The 18711-nt window shown below is 37.1% G+C and overlaps 2 protein-coding genes across 3 annotated transcripts in view; both read left to right on the top strand.

The window, feature by feature from the left end:
* The window catches only part of CAPRIN1 (cell cycle associated protein 1), a 38122-nt gene extending 24353 nt beyond the window's left edge, over positions 1–13769 (top strand). Inside the window, exons 8-19 of one of the 2 annotated variants that reach the window (XM_047072530.1) lie at positions 218–270; positions 346–432; positions 2672–2827; positions 2910–3018; positions 4122–4183; positions 4906–5016; positions 5474–5623; positions 6543–6693; positions 9150–9344; positions 9835–9935; positions 10992–11055; positions 12588–13769. In XM_047072530.1, the coding sequence (XP_046928486.1) occupies positions 218–270; positions 346–432; positions 2672–2827; positions 2910–3018; positions 4122–4183; positions 4906–5016; positions 5474–5623; positions 6543–6693; positions 9150–9344; positions 9835–9935; positions 10992–11055; positions 12588–12652 (1304 nt within the window). In that variant the 3' untranslated portion in view covers positions 12653–13769. The remainder of the gene's footprint in view (positions 1–217; positions 271–345; positions 433–2671; positions 2828–2909; positions 3019–4121; positions 4184–4905; positions 5017–5473; positions 5624–6542; positions 6694–9149; positions 9345–9834; positions 9936–10991; positions 11056–12587) is intronic. The other variant, XM_047072532.1, reaches the window with a different exon arrangement.
* Positions 13770–14823: 1054 nt separating this feature from the next.
* Positions 14824–18711, top strand: part of NAT10 (N-acetyltransferase 10) — a 38748-nt gene continuing 34860 nt past the window's right edge. Inside the window, exon 1 of the mRNA XM_047072528.1 lies at positions 14824–18708. The gene's annotated coding sequence lies outside the window, so the exon portion shown is untranslated. The remainder of the gene's footprint in view (positions 18709–18711) is intronic.

Consider the following 18711-nt stretch of genomic DNA (forward strand, 5'->3'; position numbering starts at 1 on the left):
TTGAGCCTAATTTATTCTGTAATAAATGGTAAAGAAAACTCTTTCTAAATATTGTAAGAATGATAAAATACAGAAACTTAATGCTAACTATTGTAACTTTGTAAATAAATTCCGGCTGTTTGATGGTAAACTGTTAACTTATTTGGAGTTGAAATGAATTGCTAATAAAAAAAAATACTTTCTTAACACTCATTTATGTCAATTTTTAACTACTTAGAACCTGAGCCAGCAGAAGAATACACGGAACAAAGCGAAGTTGAATCAACAGAGGTATGATTTTTATTTAATGCTAGCTTTCCTTTTCTGCCTTTCAAACAATTCTCAAACATTTATTTTGCTTTGCAGTATGTAAATAGACAATTTATGGCAGAAACACAGTTCAGCAGTGGTGAAAAGGAGCAGGTAGATGAGTGGACAGTTGAAACAGTTGAGGTAAGAGTTCTCTCGGTTGCAAAGTTGATGTCTTTTGTTTTAATTAGTCATTTTTATCTCTCCTAAGAACAGATTTAGTTTTTTGCATTATTAGTACATTTACTGTCATATTAAACTTAATACACATAACAGGATCATTATGTTTTTTTTTTTTAATTTTTTTTTTTTTCAACATTTATTTATTTTTGGGACAGAGAGAGACAGAGCATGAACGGGGGAGGGGCAGAGAGAGAGGGAGACACAGAATCGGAAACAGGCTCCAGGCTCTGAGCCATCAGCCCAGAGCCTGACGCGGGGCTCGAACTCATGGACCGCGAGATCGTGACCTGGCTGAAGTCGGACGCTTAACCGACTGCGCCACCCAGGCGCCCCGATCATTATGTTTTAAAAAGTAATTTGTTTATCCCTGTGTATGTTTAATAGAATCTCTGCTGATCTAGCTACAGAAAATTTATATAAAGTTATCTGTGGAAGTGGGAAAAAAAAGTTATCTAAGGTTATTAAAGCACATGATTTTCTATTGTCGATACCAGGCTGCTGTTTAAAAATCTGGGCTCCCACATAGATAACCTCCAGAAAAGGCCCACCTTCCAAGGGATATATTGGAGTTTCCTCTTAGACTCCTCTTTCTCCCTAATGCGCTAGACTTCTGGTGTTTCCTAATTCTGTCCCTTAATTGACATTACCTTTTTTCAGGTCCTCATGTCTAGTTCAGAGGCTCTCTTCATATTTTTCTTTTCTAACTGCCCTAGGCCATCCTATTCACTTTTACAGGTCAATTACTAGAAAAGTTAGTTTTGATTAAGTTACTTTCACTTGAAACTCTTTGATGGTGCCGTGTTGCCTATAAGATAAAATCAAATGCCTTACCAAATTAGTCCCAACCATCCTTTCCATCCTCTTTTAGGTGACTTCTTTTATGTATTCATATATCTAAAGTGCAGAAAAAATAATATGTCTTCTATCATTCTCCAAAGGTGCAATTGTAGTAGTACTTTTAGCTCTTATTGATGTGCCAAAACATAGTACTGATAACCTGCCCCTGACCCCAGAAAGTTACCTAGTTTAGATGAAAACACTGTTCCATGAAACCCTACCAAGACAGTCTGTATTTGCTGAATTATGCAAGGCAGTTCAGAAATACTAGAGGAGGTTTAGAAGAAAATAAGATGTAAAAGATCTATGTAATGGTGGTGTGCGAACCTACTGGGCCTTGACTAAAAGTAGATTTGGTGTGTATTTTCAGGGAAGTCAGATAATAGGTATATATTAGCATGGATATGCAGGTAGAAATGAATTAGCATATTTGTTTTGTTGAACATTAGGAATGGAAAGTATGGGTTGGCATAGTAGGAAAAGACTGGGAAGTAACAGTGCTTTGTAGTTAAGTACTTTTTTGCATTTTATTGAGGGAGAAAAGTATATTATCACACTTAGCACCGTGCCAGTATGGTTTGTTTTTAAGTACTTGGCAGGTAGGGTCTTTTTAAAGGCTATCCATATGGGATTCTAAGGAATTTTTTGACCAGCCTGATGTAGATGACAGATCAGTTGGTCTTTGTGATCACTATTGCTTATAAAAGAAAATAAGGTTATGACTTACTGAGGCTTACCAGGTATGAGTTGCCCAGGTTTAAAACCAGACAGAATGTAAATTTTGACTGATGTAATAAAAATTAGATTTCCTAGAAGAGCAGGGAATTAGTAACAATAATAATCAGAAATTATTAGAGCTAAGAAAAAGGTAGATATAGTGAGTTTTGGCTTTTGTAGCAATTTAGATAAGGTGATAGGGCTTGATTCTATGGTATTGGCAGAGAGAATGAAATGGTGGGAACTCAAAATTTGATGATAAATAGTAACTTTTCTTTAGTGCTGTTTATCAGGTACTGAGGTGGATATGTATTTGATAAATATAAATTTACTTACTATAGAAGGCAGAGCAGTTTAAGCACAATATGTTTTTTTGGAAGTAAGCATGGGTATTCCTTCCTTTGAAAGCGGTTTATAAAGTAAATCTGAAAAGCTACGTGGCAATCATGTGGAGTAGAGAACACTGTAGAAGTAATAGCACTGAATGTTAAATTTGGGATAATTGTCAGTTGGAGTAGCTATATTAAAGCTGACTATCTTGTTTATAATGTAGTTCCATATATAGTTCAGGGACCTGTTGTGATGGTCATGAATGGAGCTCTTTCATTCCACCAGTCTGCATCTCCCCCCACTTCTTCCACTTTAGGTGGTAAATTCACTCCAGCAGCAACCTCAAGCTGCATCTCCTTCAGTACCAGAGCCCCACTCTCTGACTCCAGTGGCTCAGGCAGATCCCCTTGTGAGAAGACAGCGAGTCCAGGATCTTATGGCACAAATGCAGGGGCCCTATAATTTCATACAGGTAGGTGCAGTTCAGTCAGACACTAACTAACTGAAGGTTTAAGTGTTTACATTATTTAATTCCATTATATCCTAACTTGCAGGATTCAATGCTGGATTTTGAAAACCAGACACTTGATCCTGCCATTGTATCTGCACAGCCTATGAATCCAACACAAAACATGGATATGCCCCAGCTGGTTTGCCCTCCAGGTTAGTAATTGTACATTTTTGTGTGAGAAATATAGGGCCAGTGCTTTCAGGTTTTGTAAAAAATGTGAAAATGAATTTTTCCCTTTTAACGTTTGCTTAACTTTTGGATTTTGTGTCTTTTAATTTGATAAGAAAGGTTCTTTATTCCTATAATATGAATAACTGTGGTTCCGTTTTTTTAAACTTTTTATTGTCATATAGACTTAAGTACGTGCAAATGTAGAATTTGAAGAGTTTTCACAAACTGAACACACCAGCACCTAGAACCGGAACATTACCTGTACTCCAGAAGCCTATTTGTGTGTACTTCCAGTCACTAGTTATCCTCTCTTCAGCCCTGTGGGAACCATTTCCTGTTATTTAGATAAATGAAATTTTGCTTTGCTTTTAAAGTTTCAAAATTCATCTTAGCATAAAAATAATAGGGGTGTCCTTCTCTGAAGGATGCTTGCAGCTTTTTGGGAGAATTTGTGAACATTTTATTACTTAAATAAAAATGAGATGCAACGGTCTAAGTGGGAAAGAAGAGGATGCTTAAGAGGAAAGGAGAAGATGAGTCAAAAGACAGTTGAAGTTTCAAACTCTTAATAGTCTTACACCATTTTTAGAAGTAGTAGCACCAAATAGAGTTGTTGGTGTCTTCTTTGGGTTAAGTGGACTGTCTTTCTCAAGGACCATTAGTAATTTTGAGTCTTGGTTTTTTTTCCCAGAACATGGCATTAAGGGCACAAAAGTTGGAACTGTATAAAATATTTAATGTCTTCAGTTTCATAAAACGAGTTGCTGAATAAAAGCATGTTTAATGACACAGTTAGTTTGGTAGGGTAGTTAGGATTTCTCTAAAGTAAAGGGTACTCCTATCTCTGTGACATCTCTACCAAGAGTTAGAAAACAGATTAGGGTTATGCCTTCTAGAAATAAAAGCAATTGTGAGAGTATACTAATAATGACTACCAGGGAACCAAAATGCTCACTTGAAAGCTAAAATCCTGCCTAATTCTTTTCATGATCACCAAAAAGTGTTTTTTAGGATTTGGCTATAGAAATTTTCTCTGAAGAAATTTGATTTTGGATAACAGTGTTGCTTTCGGTCAATTTTGCAGTTCATTCTGAATCTAGACTTGCTCAGCCTAATCAAGTTCCTGTACAACCAGAAGCTACACAGGTAGGAATGATAGAAATATTGTTGCATATTTGTTTTTAAAATTTTTTTTTTTCAACGTTTATTTATTTTTGGGACAGAGAGAGACAGAGCATGAATGGGGGAGGGGCAGAGAGAGAGGGAGACACAGAATCGGAAACAGGCTCCAGGCTCCGAGCCATCAGCCCAGAGCCTGACGCGGGGCTCGAACTCACGGACCGCGAGATCGTGACCTGGCTGAAGTCGGACGCTTAACCGACTGCGCCACCCAGGCGCCCCTGCATATTTGTTTTTAATCTGTTCTTGGGTCTCTTTAATTAGCGTAATGAAAGTCAGGTATGAATTTTATCATTGTACAAGTCTGGTGAGGGTAGCTGTCTACTTTTATTTCCATGTTTATGTTTACTTTGGTATTAATAATTTAAAAATAATTTTTTTGGTTAAATCTTACGTTTATGATAGTAAGGAATATGCTTTTTTATTTTAAACAGTAAAATTTGAGAAGACACATTTTAAATTTCATAATTCTAAAATTTAGTGTAAATGTTGCCATTCAGAAGCATTTGTGGGGGACTTCATAACTGGATTGGGTTTATTTAATGTTCATCTTTAATATTATATGTATTTTTTGCAGTTGTTAGATTTTATAGTCTATTTAACAGGTATATCTGTCTACTTCTTAGCCCTGTCTGTATTAGAGTTGGTTTATAACAGAAAGCAGCTTTGATTGCTTTATTTCTGTGTAGGTTCCTTTGGTTTCATCCACAAGTGAGGGGTATACAGCATCTCAACCCTTGTACCAGCCTTCTCATGCTACAGAGCAACGACCACAAAAGGAACCAATTGACCAGATTCAGGCAAGTTTCTGTTACTAGGTAACATAAACTTGATAGGCACTTATTATGAATTGGGCAGAGGTAAATTATTAATGTTGTGACTCTTTTTGGACCTAATGCATGCGATACGTTATTTTGCTGTGATGCAATACAAGTATTTTGCTGTTATGAAATAGTTGAGTTTTTTTTTAAGTTTATTTATTTTGAGAGAGAGAGAAAGAGAACATGAATGGGGGAGGGGAAGAGAGAGAGGGAGTGAGAATCCCAGGCATGCTCCATGCTGTCAGTGCAGACCCCAGTGTGGGGCTCGACTCAGGAACTGTGAGATCATTACTTGAGCTGAAATCAAGAGTTGGATGCTTAACCGACTGAGCCACCCAGGCGCCCCAGTTGAATTTCTTAACATACTAAGACTTGGATAGTAGACTTGGCTAAATTTAGTTTATCACTAAAGTGCATCTGTTTACTTTGTGTTTAGGCAACAATCTCTTTAAATACAGACCAGACTACAGCATCGTCATCCCTTCCGGCTGCTTCTCAGCCTCAGGTGTTCCAGGCTGGGACAAGCAAACCGTTACATAGCAGTGGAATCAATGTAAACGCAGCTCCATTCCAATCCATGCAAACGGTAAGTAAATTAAACTAACATTAAATGGCTAGTGTGTACTATCATCATGCCAAAGTCTCAACAGAAAAGTCTTCATTTAACTTTGTGCTTGAGTGTGCATCTACCCAACTATAGAGTATATTTAATTGATAAACTCTGATTTTTCCTGCTCCCAGAGATAAATTTGAGTCTTAGGAGTTATGTGCTCTCATATCTTACTGTTTTGTAGTTTCATCCTTTAGATTTGGTTAACAAAAGTAAACACGCAGAAAAGTAGACTACTGTATCTGTGTATGTAAGTCATTACTGAGATTTAACAACTGTCTACTTTTTCCCATACCTTGCTTAATCTTTTATTTTACTGAAGTTTCTCATAATAAATTTCACCTGTTACACTTCATCCTGGTTTTTCAGTAAGCATCCCTAAATTGCAGAATTTCTATGAAAGGATGAGAATATTGTAATTGATGGGATACAGTTAAATCAGTGCTCATGGGAAAGTTTATAGGATTAAATACTTAAAATATTAACTTTTGGTTAAAATGTCAATAAGAAGAAAATTTAAATGAATAAAATATTCATAGAATTAATTTCTGTAAGTGACATTGTATCAGTGGTTTGCATCTGTTAAAAAAGATTTCTTATTTATAGTAACATTTCCAAGACTGCTGATTTTTGTATTTTTAAATTTTGAAACCCAGTTATGCTCTCCTTGAAGTGCTATATGGTGTGTGTGTGTGGTGTGTGTGTGTGTGTGTGTGTGTGTGTATGTATAAATATAAATAAATATGTATATGGGGGGAATATACGTGTGTGTTTGAGACTTCTGTAATGTATTTACATTTTTCAGTAAAACCAATATTGAGGTCTGTCATCTTAAAAGTAGGGAAATTGTTAGCAATAAGGGGATGAAGTAATCATTTACTTTATTTACTTACAGGTGTTCAATATGAATGCCCCAGTTCCTCCTGTTAATGAACCAGAAACTTTGAAACAGCAAAATCAGTACCAGGCCAGTTACAACCAGAGCTTTTCTAGTCAGCCTCACCAAGTAGAACAAACAGACCTGCAGCAAGAACAGCTTCAAACAGGTAGGAAAACCAGTGTCCCTTCCTTGGCTGCTTGCTTTCCAACACCATTACTGACAGTATTAGGAGGGTTTACACTTTAAAGTGGCAGTGTCCACAAGTTTTTGTTCTAGTAGTAGACTTTATGGAATTTTTGTTGCAGATCCTGAATTAAATCAAGTCCATATTTATCGTATGTGAATTATGTGCACTTTTTGGGAGGCCTTATACCCATTTTCCTTTGGTCAGTAAGCTTTCATAATATCTCTGTTTCATTCTGTGATTTTAGTGGAACTTGTTAGATTATGACCTACTTTACTTTTAATTGCTAATTAATTAAAGCCGGCTAGCATGATACCTGGTAGGTAGTTAAGTCAGTTATACAAAGTTAAGCAGTAAGGAGTTGTCAGTGTGCTAATTATAATCAGTAAAACATGCAGAAATCTCTTGGTGGCTGCATTTGGTAGAACTAGGTTGAAATAAAATCCTTTTTGGCAAGTAGGGTCATACGTAAGTTGGCTAGTTACCATACCTGTCATAACAATGTAGATAGAGATATCTTAGGTTTCTTAACTTTGTAAGGCATTAGAAATACCTGCTTAGGTCTTTGGTTATTTAGATCCTCGGTTGTTTAATTGGAATATCCCACAACAAATTAGCAAACCTTGCTAAAATCATAGGAGTTAATAGTTTAATTTTATCAGACTGATTGAAATAACTATGAAATATTCTAATCGTCTAATTTCTTGATAGACTTTGATGAACATTATGGATTTTTTCAGTACTAAATTCTTACATATCCCTGTAGTATTTAGCACTCACTGATTAGTAGGAAGTTTGAATCAGCTGTAATCTGATGGTTATTTATCCATTAGGCTATCTATGTTCAGCTTCTGAATGATAAAGCTGGGCTTTGTGCTCAGGCTCCTTTAATTATTGCCATGTACTCACATAAGCATGTCAGCACAATGGGCCCCCAGTACACCTGCTCTATAGCAAATTGTAGTATCTAGTTAGGAACAACATGAAAAAAGGATACGGCAAGAATCTGGCTATTTATGGACTTAAGAGTTTATGCTGTACAAACACTTCAATAGAAATTCTGGGGTTTTTGTTGTTTTTTAAGTAATTCTGGTATTTTAAAATAAAGACCACACTTTAATTGTATGAGTTTTATTTATTGCTATGAGTTTCCTTGCAGTGAAATTTGGCCAAGACTAATAAAATTCTTATTGATAAAAAGTGAGGTGAAAATTCACTTCTTTTGCCACTCTCTACATGCATATGAATGACTCTCTTTAGATAGAAAATGTCACCTGTAATCATGATATTTACCTGTAATTTTAAATTTAGGGAATGTAGGGAAAGGCAGTCTGTGTAGAAAGACCACAGTGAATAGTGTAATTAGTCCATTAATTGCACAGTTCAAAAAGGAGCCATAACATCCCTTCCACTAGGCACACTTTAGCTTTTTCGTTGCACAATAGTATTTTAAGAACCGATAAATGTATTTGGGGTTTCCTGAGGCCACAAAATATATCTGGTCAAGTTTTTCAAGAGGTACACCACCTTTTCTCTCTGTCTAAACATGGGGGATTTGGGCTGTTTTTGTTATTGGGGTGTGGGCCTTCCTCTAGTCTATACCTTCCTCACCTCCCAAAGGTAGTGTTAGTATCCTGTCTTTTCTCCCCTGTGCATTGCGAACATTGGTTAATACCCGAAAGGTACCTCTGGGCTTAATTTTTAAAGATTTCTAGATTCTAGACTTCCCATTGTGGAAGGAGGGGGGTGTACAAGGTAGTGTGAACCTTCTAGAATCTTTTCTTTACCTCATCAAGTTGAGTGCCAGTGTGAGTACTATTTAACTGTCTTCTTAATTGGTTGTACGTTAAAAGTACTTGAAATGGAATCAGGCATTAAAGGAGGTGTAAGTTGAAGACTTCTGCTAATTTACCTTCATAATTGACTGAGTATTCTACCATATGGTTGTTTAGCTATGGGAGAGCATGGTTTTTTGTAGGTTTCATTAACGTGTCAAGGGAAATTTAAAAGAATAAGAAAGCTTCTACCACTAAGGAGTTTTATAGTGGAAAAATAATTAAATGATACACAGTGGTAATTGTACTGTTTTAGTATGTAAGATCTTTTGAATTATTGTGGGTCTCTTGTGCTAATAGGCAGATGCCTCTCAGAAGATGTTTAATAATATAGGTTTTCATTCCATTTGGAAGGGATAGAGTTTTGTGCTCTCACACATTGTGTGCTTCCAAAAGTTTGGAACTGTTGTTGGAGAATTGCTTAATATATGGGCAGGAGAAAAATAGGGACTTATGTGTAGGTTTCCTTATTGGAAATATTAAAATTTATTTAAAGATGATTTGAGGAGAAGGTATAAGACACTTCTTAACCCAGAAAACGCGAAAGAACAAATTGTAATGAGCTGTGTGTGTGTGTGTATAAATTTTTTCTTTTTATCATAGTGGTTGGCACTTACCATGGTTCCCAGGACCAGCCCCATCAAGTGACTGGTAACCACCAGCAGCCTCCCCAGCAGAACACTGGATTTCCACGTAGCAGTCAGCCCTATTACAATAGTCGTGGTGTGTCTCGTGGTGGCTCCCGTGGTGCTAGAGGCTTAATGAATGGATACAGGGGCCCTGCCAATGGATTCAGAGGTAAAGAAAAAAAAAAGTAGCAAGTTCTTGTTCCTTTTTGATTTGTAAAATAGAAATATGTCATGAGGTTTTTGGGAAAGATACATATGTATCTCTGCGTTAATCTCTCATGTACAGCTTAAACATTTTAAACATTTTTAGTATATTATAGGTTATTTAAATTGACAAAATTGGTAATGGGTTTTTTTGTATGTGTCAAATCCATGTTTTCCATGTCTCTGAGGGGATAATTGCTTTCCATTATCAGAGTTTATGGGGATTTTTTTTGTATGTGGGGTGTGTATGGTGTGCATGGATGGGTGAAAATGTCCTCTTCTAAGGAAATTAATACTCAGAAATTTAGGAACAGATTGGATCAGGATGGGGAATTCGAAATTAATTTGAATTACTGGCATGGCTTATAATTTTTCAGTTCTTCCCTTGGTCAGTAGTAAGAAAGTAAAAATTTCTCATTTAGATAAGAAAATTATTTTCTTGTCCTAAATTTTAGGAGGATATGATGGTTACCGCCCTTCATTCTCTAACACTCCAAACAGTGGTTACACACAGTCTCAGTTCAGTGCTCCCCGGGACTACTCTGGCTATCAACGGGTAGGTAGAAGTTGCTTTAAAATATAAACCTGACCTAAATAAGCCAATGAAACAGACTGATGGGGTTGTTTGGACTTGGGTAACTAAGTAATTTGAGGCTAATTTTGCACATTTTTACAAGATACTTTATTATGGAGAATGGTGACTTTTGCTTTCCCTAGCACTCTAGTATAGGTACTCATTTTTTAGAGTCTGTTAAAAAGAGAATGATTTCATGCCCTATTGGTGGGAATGCAGATTGGTGCAGCCACTATGAAAAACAGTATGGAGGCTTCTTAAAAAATTAAAAACCGTATTACCATATGATCTAATAATTCCACTGGGTATTTAGCCCAAGAAAATGAAAACCCTAACTCGAAAAGATACACACACCCCTCTGTTTACTGCAGCATTATTTCTAATAACCAAGATGTGGAAGCAACCCAAGTGTCCCATCAATAGATGGGTAAAGAAGATGTATATATACACAATGGAATATCACTCAGCTACAAAAAAGAATGAAATCTTGCTATTTGCAACAACATGGATGGACCTAGAGGGTATAATGCTAAATGAAAAAAGTCAGAGAAAGACAAATGCCATATGATTTCACTCATGTGGAATTTAAGAAACAAAAAGACAAAAGACGAGACTCTCTATAAATAGAGAACAAATTTGGTGGTTGCTAGAGGGGATATAGATAGGGGGAATGGGTGAAACAGATAAAAGAGATTAAGAGTACACTTACCTTGAGCACTGAGAAATGTATACAATTGTTGAATCATTATATTGTACACCTAAAACTAATGTAATACTGTATGTTAATTACACTTAAATAAAAATAAATTTGTGTCGGAAAAAAAAAAGAATGATTTTTAAGAGCAGAGATATTTCATTGAATGTTCTTGAGAGTAACAGAAGTAAATTACGGAATAACTTCTGGCTATTATATATTGAAATGTCTAAAAAGAATAAGGACAAATTTTGTGTTCTGTGTGAGACACTAAGAATAGATAGATGAGAAAGCATTAAAAAAAAAATTACGTTTTCTTCAGTACTAACTAGCTTGTCTTTTAGGATGGATATCAGCAGAATTTCAAGCGAGGCTCTGGGCAGAGTGGACCACGGGGAGCCCCACGAGGTAATATTTTGTGGTGGTGATCCTAGCTCCTAAGTGGAGCTTCTGTTCTGGCCTTGGAAGAGCTGTTCCATAGTCTGCATGTAGGTTACATGTTAGGAATACATTTATCATTACCAGACTTGTTGCTAGGGATTAAATGAAATGCTCTGTTTCTAAAACTTACCTTGAACCCAAATTTAATTTTTTGAATGACTTTCCCTGTTACTATATAAATTGTCTTGAAAACTAGAACATTTCTCCTCCTTAGAAAAAGTGTTTTTCCAACTGCAAATTATTTTTCAGGTCCTAAAACCTGCTAAATGTTTTTAGGAAGTACTTACTGAAACATTTTTGTAAGACATTTTTGGAATGAGATTGAACATTTATATAAATTTATTATTCCTCTTTCATTTTTGAACATGCATATTATATTTTAGAGTCAGAAACACTTTAATGGCCAGATAAGCCATAGTTACATTTAGAGAACCATTTAGAAATGATAGAACTAATTGAAATTTCAATGCCTTTGGATCATTAATAGCGATATAAATGTCAAATTATTTCTGACTTTTAAGTAAAACATACAAAATCCTAACTAACTTACTGAACTATATTTAAAAATTGTAGGTTTAAAGAGTTTCTGATTTTGTCTATTACCATAGGAAAAGTGCTTCCTCATTTGGGCAGAAAGTCAACCTGTGTAACAATTAGAGGTAGCATTTCATATGATCTGAAGTTCTAAATGGTTCTCTGATTTAAGGGAAGTTAAACTGAATAGGTTTCCTCTAGGTTTTGGCCATCACATGTATAAAATGTATATTAAGGAGGAATTACAAAGTACTTTGATTTCAATGCTAGTAGAAACTGGCCAGCAAAAAGGTGCATTTTTAAATTAATGGATCACTTGGGAATTATTGACTTGAAGTATCAAAGGATATTTGCATGTGAATGTGGGTTATGTTCTTTCTCACCTTGTAGCATATTCTATGAAAGTTGAGTTGACTGGTAGCTAAAAATCTGTTTTAACAGCATGTAAAAAGTTATTTTATCTGTTACAAGTCATTATACAATTTTGAATGTTATGTAGTTTCTTTTTAACAGTTTAGGTAACAAGGTCTGTTTTTCATTCTGGTGCTTTTATTAATTTTGATAGTATGATGTTACTTACTACTGAAATGTAAGCTAGAGTGTACACTAGAATGTAAGCTCCATGAGAGCAGGTACCTTGTCTGTCTTCACTGCTGTATCTATTTCCAACGCCTGATGACAGTGCCTGGCACACAGTAGGCACTCAATAAATACTTGTTGAATGAATGAATGAATGAGTACTGGTGGAATACTCCATTAGCTCTACTCTTCTTTTAGCTAGAGAACATGAGCAAATTTGCGCATGACAACTTCCAGGACAGGTGAACACTGAAGAATTGACCTCTTAAACCTAATAATGTGGTGACAAGCTGCCCACATGCTTCTTGACTTCAGATGAAAAATCTGCTTGAAGGCAAAACAAATAATATTTGAAAGAAAAACCAAATGCCATTTTTGTCTTCTAGGTCGTGGAGGGCCCCCAAGACCCAACAGAGGGATGCCGCAAATGAACACTCAGCAAGTGAATTAATCTGATTCACAGGATTATGTTTAAACGCCAAAAACACACTGGCCAGTGTACCATAATATGTTACCAGAAGAGTTATTATCTATTTGTTCTCCCTTTCAGGAAACTTATTGTAAAGGGACTGTTTTCATCCCATAAAGACAGGACTACAATTGTCAGCTTTATATTACCTGGATATGGAAGGAAACTATTTTTATTCTGCATGTTCTGTCCTAAGCGTCATCTTGAGCCTTGCACATGATACTCAGATTCCTCACCCTTGCTTAGGAGTAAAACATAATACACTTTACGGGGTGATATCTCCATAGTTATTTGAAGTGGCTTGGAAAGAGCAAGATTGACTTTTGACATTGGATCAAATCTACAAGTCAGCCCTAGAGTTATTCAATGGTAATTGACAAAACTAAAATATTTCCCTTGAAGAAGGAAGGAGTGGAGTGTGGTTTGGCAGAACAACTGCATTTCACAGCTTTTCCAGTTAAATTGGAGCACTGAACGTTAAGATGCATACCAAATTATGCATGGGCCCTTAATATAAGGCTGGCTACCAGCTTTGACACAGCACTCTTCATCCTTGGCCAAACGACTGGTTACAAACACATGTAAATTGCTTTTTAACAGCTGATACTGTATAAGACAAAGCCAAAATGCAAAATTAGGCTTTGATTGGCACTTTTTGAAAAATATGCAACAAATATGGGATGTAATCTGGATGGCCGCTTCTGTACTAAATGTGAAGTATTTAGATACCTTTTTGAACACTTAACATTTTCTTCGACAATGACTTTTATAAGGATTGGTACTATATATCATTCCTTATAACATACATTGTCTGTCACTAATCCTCGGATCTTGCTGTATTGTCACCTAAATTGGTACAGGTACTGATGAAAATATCTAATGGATAATCATAACACTCTTGGTCACATGTTTTTCCTGCAGCCTGAAGGTTTTTAAAAGAAAAAGATACGAAATGCCTGCTGCTACCACCCTTTTAAATTGCTATCTTTTGAAAAGCACCAGTATGTGTTTTAGATTGATTTCCCTATTTTAGGGAGATGACAGACAGTAGTTTCAGTTCTGATGGTATAAGCAAAACAAATAAAACATGTTTATAAAAGTTGTATCTTGAAACACTGGTGTTCAACAGCTAGCAGCTTATGTGGTTCACCCCATGCATTGTTAGTGTTTCAAATTTTATGGTTATCTCCAGCAGCTATTTCTGTAGTACTTGCATTTATCTTTTGTCTAACCCTAATTGAATTCTATCTTTTTCTCATGGAGGCATTTATATTCAAAGTGGCGATTCCTTCACTTAGATGCATAGGGAGAGTCACAAGTTTGATGGAGATGACAGTTTAGTAATTTATGTACTGTTGGAATTTGTGCTAGCAGTTTGAGCACTAGTTTTGTGTGCCTATGAACTTAATGCTGCTTGTCATATCCCACTTTGACTTCATGGAGAATTAATCCCATCTTTTCAGCAAAGGCTACTAATACTAAGTTAATGGTATTTTCTGTGCAGAAATTGAATTTTGTTTTATTAGCCTTTAGCTAAGGAATTTTTCCAGTAGGTGCTCAGCCACTGAAGAAAAACAAAAACAAAACACAAGAACGATTCTCAAACATTCATTGTTAGACAACTGGAGTTTTTGCTGGTTTTGTAACCTAAAATGGATAGGCTGTTGAACATTCCACATTCAAAAGTTTTTTGTAGGGTGGTGGGGAATGGGGGGGTATCTCCAATGTTTATTTTAAAATAAAATAAGTTCCTGACTTTTCTCATGTGTGGTTGTGGTACATCATATTGCAAGGGTTATACGTTTACTTTTACAAATGAGTATTTCTTTGGCTAGCACCTCCCGTTGTGTGCTTTAAATGACATCTGCCTGGGATGTACCACAACCATATGTTAGCTGTATTTCATGGGGAATAGATAAAATATTCATGGTTTACTGGGTAACCCCTAGATGTGTATGCTTACAGTCCTTCTATATACAAAACTAAATTTGCTATCTGTGTAGAAAATAATTTCATGACATTTAAAATTGAAGTAAATAAGTGATTCTTCATACAGTGATCTCTATGAATCAGTTCAGAGATGGGATGGGGGAGAAATGCTTTCTAGGTTTCAAACTTCTATGCATTAGTGTAGATGTTGTGAATGTGTAAAGGTGTTAGTAGTTTCATTATTTCTGTGTATGTTTTTAAAAGAGTCGTTCTTTTTGAAATAGTATAATTTTTTTTTTGGCATTCTATCACAGTCTAAATGTAAAGCTTTTATGTCTCAATTCAGACTATATTTTTTAAAGGAGGTGCCTTGTTATGAGGCAGAGAACTTTTTAAAAAGTCCCGTTAAGATCTGAGTCTTGGTACTAAGTGTTCTGTATAATATGTGAATACTTGTCCTACCTGCAGAAGACCTTTTGTTTGGTCAAATGCATATTTTAGCAGAGTTGCAAGGAAATGACTGTCACGTGTGTCACTGTAGCTTCTTGGTATAGTAAGACTCCACATATAAAGTACTTTTGTAAATGCACAATATCAATCATCTCATGTGGATAATGAGACTTCTATTTTAGAGCTTTAAGGTAGAATGTCATTGATGACCTTGGTTAGAGCAGTTCTATTTCTAGATCTTAATATCCCTACTGAATATGGAAGAGTTTTGCAATCACTGTATCTTGATATTAAAACAAATATCCTTTGAAACATTTTTATCAGTTAGCTTCTACAGTTCTTTTGTCTCCTATATATGCAACTGTTATGTGGGAGACTTTTCCACTTATAGGAGGCATGAGAATGTGTTTATTTGCAGAAGGCCCAATAACTGAAGTGCTCTGTTGACAATTCATAAAATGTAGAAGCAGTTGAGTATTCAGCCTCCTGAGTGTCTTAGGAAATTTGTACTGTTCATTATATTTTCAGTAATATATCTAATTAGGGGATTGAGATACAGGTAAGCACTGAGTTCAAACCCTTCTTCATTTCATCTTTTAAGTTCCTGGATCCTCATCCCACTTGAGTTCTTATTAAGCACTTTGGCTATAAATTATATTCAAAGAATCAGTATTGCCCTTAAGCTTATCCCTTCTGTACAGTCAGTGGGGAGGGCAAACCATCAGGAAAATGAAAGTAAGTTGTTAAGGCTTATCTCTATACCTTTTCCCATTCTGACTTCTATAAAATACTGGAAAAGAATAGTGAATGTCTTAAATTACATAGACTAAATATTAAAATCTGATTTCTTACTGTCCTTGAGTGAAGTCTGCGTTAGTTGTGTGTAGTATCCAGCAAAGCTCTGAAGTGCTACTTGTGAGAGGAGAGGAAAAACCTTAACAGAAAATCTCTCTGGTAGCCTTGTCTTCTCAAGAGTCTAGACTACCACCACCTTCTTTCAGTCAGGAGCTCGTTGAATGTAGGCAGTGAAAAGACCACCTCATCTAGTAAATAGTAAAGGCAGTTCTTGGTGTATTCCTACTTGTACGTACTGCTTTAAGTACTGTCTTTATATTAGGGAGGCACCGTATCAAGCCAGTGAACTAAGGCTTTATTTGGCAAGTTTGGGTGTCCCTTTGCCAAGCATAATGGCAAGCACTAAGCATTCAGTGGTGACAAAATCACTGTGGTTCCTGCTTTCACTGAACAGTCTGTTCAAAGATAATGATGTCGTGACACAAAAATGTAGCAAATGCCGTGATGGAGCAACAGAGTTGATGACAGCTATAAAGGCCATGACTGTGATAAATTATGACCTAGTCAAAATGACTGGGAAAGACTTCGTTGAAAGGGATAATTGAACTAAGACTTGAAGGATGAGGAGTAATTAGAGAAGTGGAGAAGAGAGCATATCCAAAGAAAGGCGCACTCTTCCAGGACTGAGAAAGCTATCTGCTCAAGTAGGAGTATGTGTTTTAGTAGAGTTAGAGGCTGAAAAACAGGTAAAGAGTACTACAGGTGGCTTTACAGTTACGTTCCATGTTTTGTCTCTTAAGAACAGTTGGAAACTAAGGTTTCTAAGCTGTGTGTGTATGGGGCCAGGAGTGGGGTAAAGGATAGTGGGTCACCTAACAAAATTGCCATTTAAAGAATACACAATGCAGTTTTGAGAACAATCTGTATGGGGCGAGAGATGTCTATTGGGAATAGCCCGTGAGAGAAATGATTACAACATAAAGTGGAGGGCAGTAGTGAATGGATCCTACATATTTCCTGTCTCAGTGCTCAGTATCCTTTCCTGGGTAATCCAGGCTTCAGTCGTGAGACTGATCTCTAACTACATTCTTCCCTAGGCGATCCCATCTAATCCCAGGACTTTGAATACAATCAGTATTTTAGTTCCTCCTAAATATTCCTAGGTCCCCAATTACTCCAGTCTTGAGTGTTCCAAATCAATCTCTTCATTAACCTGCATTCATCCATTTGCTCAGGGCAAATACTTTGGGTATACTTTCTTTTGTACCCTGGATCTAGTCCTTAACCAAATCCACATAGTTCTACCTTGAAAATATATCCTGAATCATCTAACACTTCTGACCACCACTACTACCAGCTTAGAGCAAGTAACCACAGTAGCTTATAATGGCTCTCTTTCTACTCATCATCCTGCAGTGATTTTTGTGGACAAGTCAGGTTTTGTCACTTCCTGGTTCCCCAAACTCCACTGGTTTTCCCATCATACCTAGAATTAAATCCTAAATTTTGGTCTATGTGCGTTCATTATTTGGCCTAATTGCCTACTGTTTTGTTCTTGCTCACTAGTCGATCTTCAAGCATGCAAAGGCTTTTCACTCAAATATTCTTAACGTTCATTCTAAATTCAGGTGTTTGCTCCAGTGTCATCAGCTCAGAGGCCTTCCATGTCCACCACTAAGACATATCCTTACTTTACTTATTGGACAGTTTTTTCTTAATAGCACTTAAAGCTTACCCAGAATTACGCAAACTTTATAAGTGAAAAACATTTTGGTCACTTTATCCCTGGTGTCTGGCATATTGACATTTGTTGAGCGAATATGAAAATGATGGGTGTTGGACTAAAAATGGGTAGTAGTGATGATTACACTGGAATTGGAAGTGTCTTGGTTTGAGGAAGGAGTTCAGCTTCAGACATTTTGAATCTGAGGTATTCAAGAAATGTCAAGCAAGCAGTTGGAATTTGTTAAATTAGTTCAACAATCTGGCCCAAAGACAATGTATAAGAATATACAGGTGGTTCTTGTAGTAGAAGAATATATAGGTGGTGCTTGTAATATGCTTGGGCGAGTTCGCCTGGGAGCTGGGCGGGAGGAAGAAGTATTTAACAAGAGCAGAGCCCCAGAGCTGATTTTCAGAAGAGCGCCATCATTTGATGTCCAGTTTAGGCCTAAAGGGAATTTACAAAGTACCCGCACCGGTGGGTAGAAATACTTAGTTTCCGACAGGTCTACAGGGCCCTTTCTTCAGGTGTGGAAGATCAAGTGAATAAAACAGGTCTGCTGATCGAGTTTCCTCATTTTGTCACGTTAAAATGGGAAGTTATTTAAATAAAAGGGTAAAATTACGCACAGATCCCTGGAGTCGGTCGTCTCGTATAACTAGGATAAACACTAAGAGCCTTGGACCCCCTTACCGTGTGCTGCCCCGGGCCTGTCTGGTAACCCGGGCTCGCCCCAGCACAGCGGCAAGCGCTTATTTTGTCCCTCGGAGCCAGGGCATCTTGATTCTGATACAAGAGGCAAATCGCACCCGTGCCACTCGGAGCAGAGACTAAATTCCAAAACCGCGCTGGCCACGTAGGCTGCAGCTCCGCCTCCCGGGCATCTGACGTCATCACACGGAGACATGGTTGCCGAAAGTCCCCGCACGCACGCCGCACCGCGCCGTTAGTGCGCTCGCGCACATGGAGCCTTTCAGTGCCTGAGCAGGACGCGCGTCGCGGAGTGAGGCCAGCGCTGAGAGCGCGCGGTCAGGCATCGCTAGGGGCAGCCCGCCGTTCCCTCTGGGATTCTGGAGTAATTGGGTTTCCCCACGTGCTTCCGCTTGGCTGCTGGCTGGGATCCGCTGGGCTCGGGGTGCAGGTA

The sequence above is a fragment of the Lynx rufus genome, unplaced genomic scaffold, assembly GCF_022079265.1.
Source record: "Lynx rufus isolate CCGP_SWC_20201006 ecotype Redwood Valley unplaced genomic scaffold, mLynRuf1.p SCAF_9, whole genome shotgun sequence".
Lineage (NCBI taxonomy): Eukaryota > Metazoa > Chordata > Mammalia > Carnivora > Felidae > Lynx > Lynx rufus.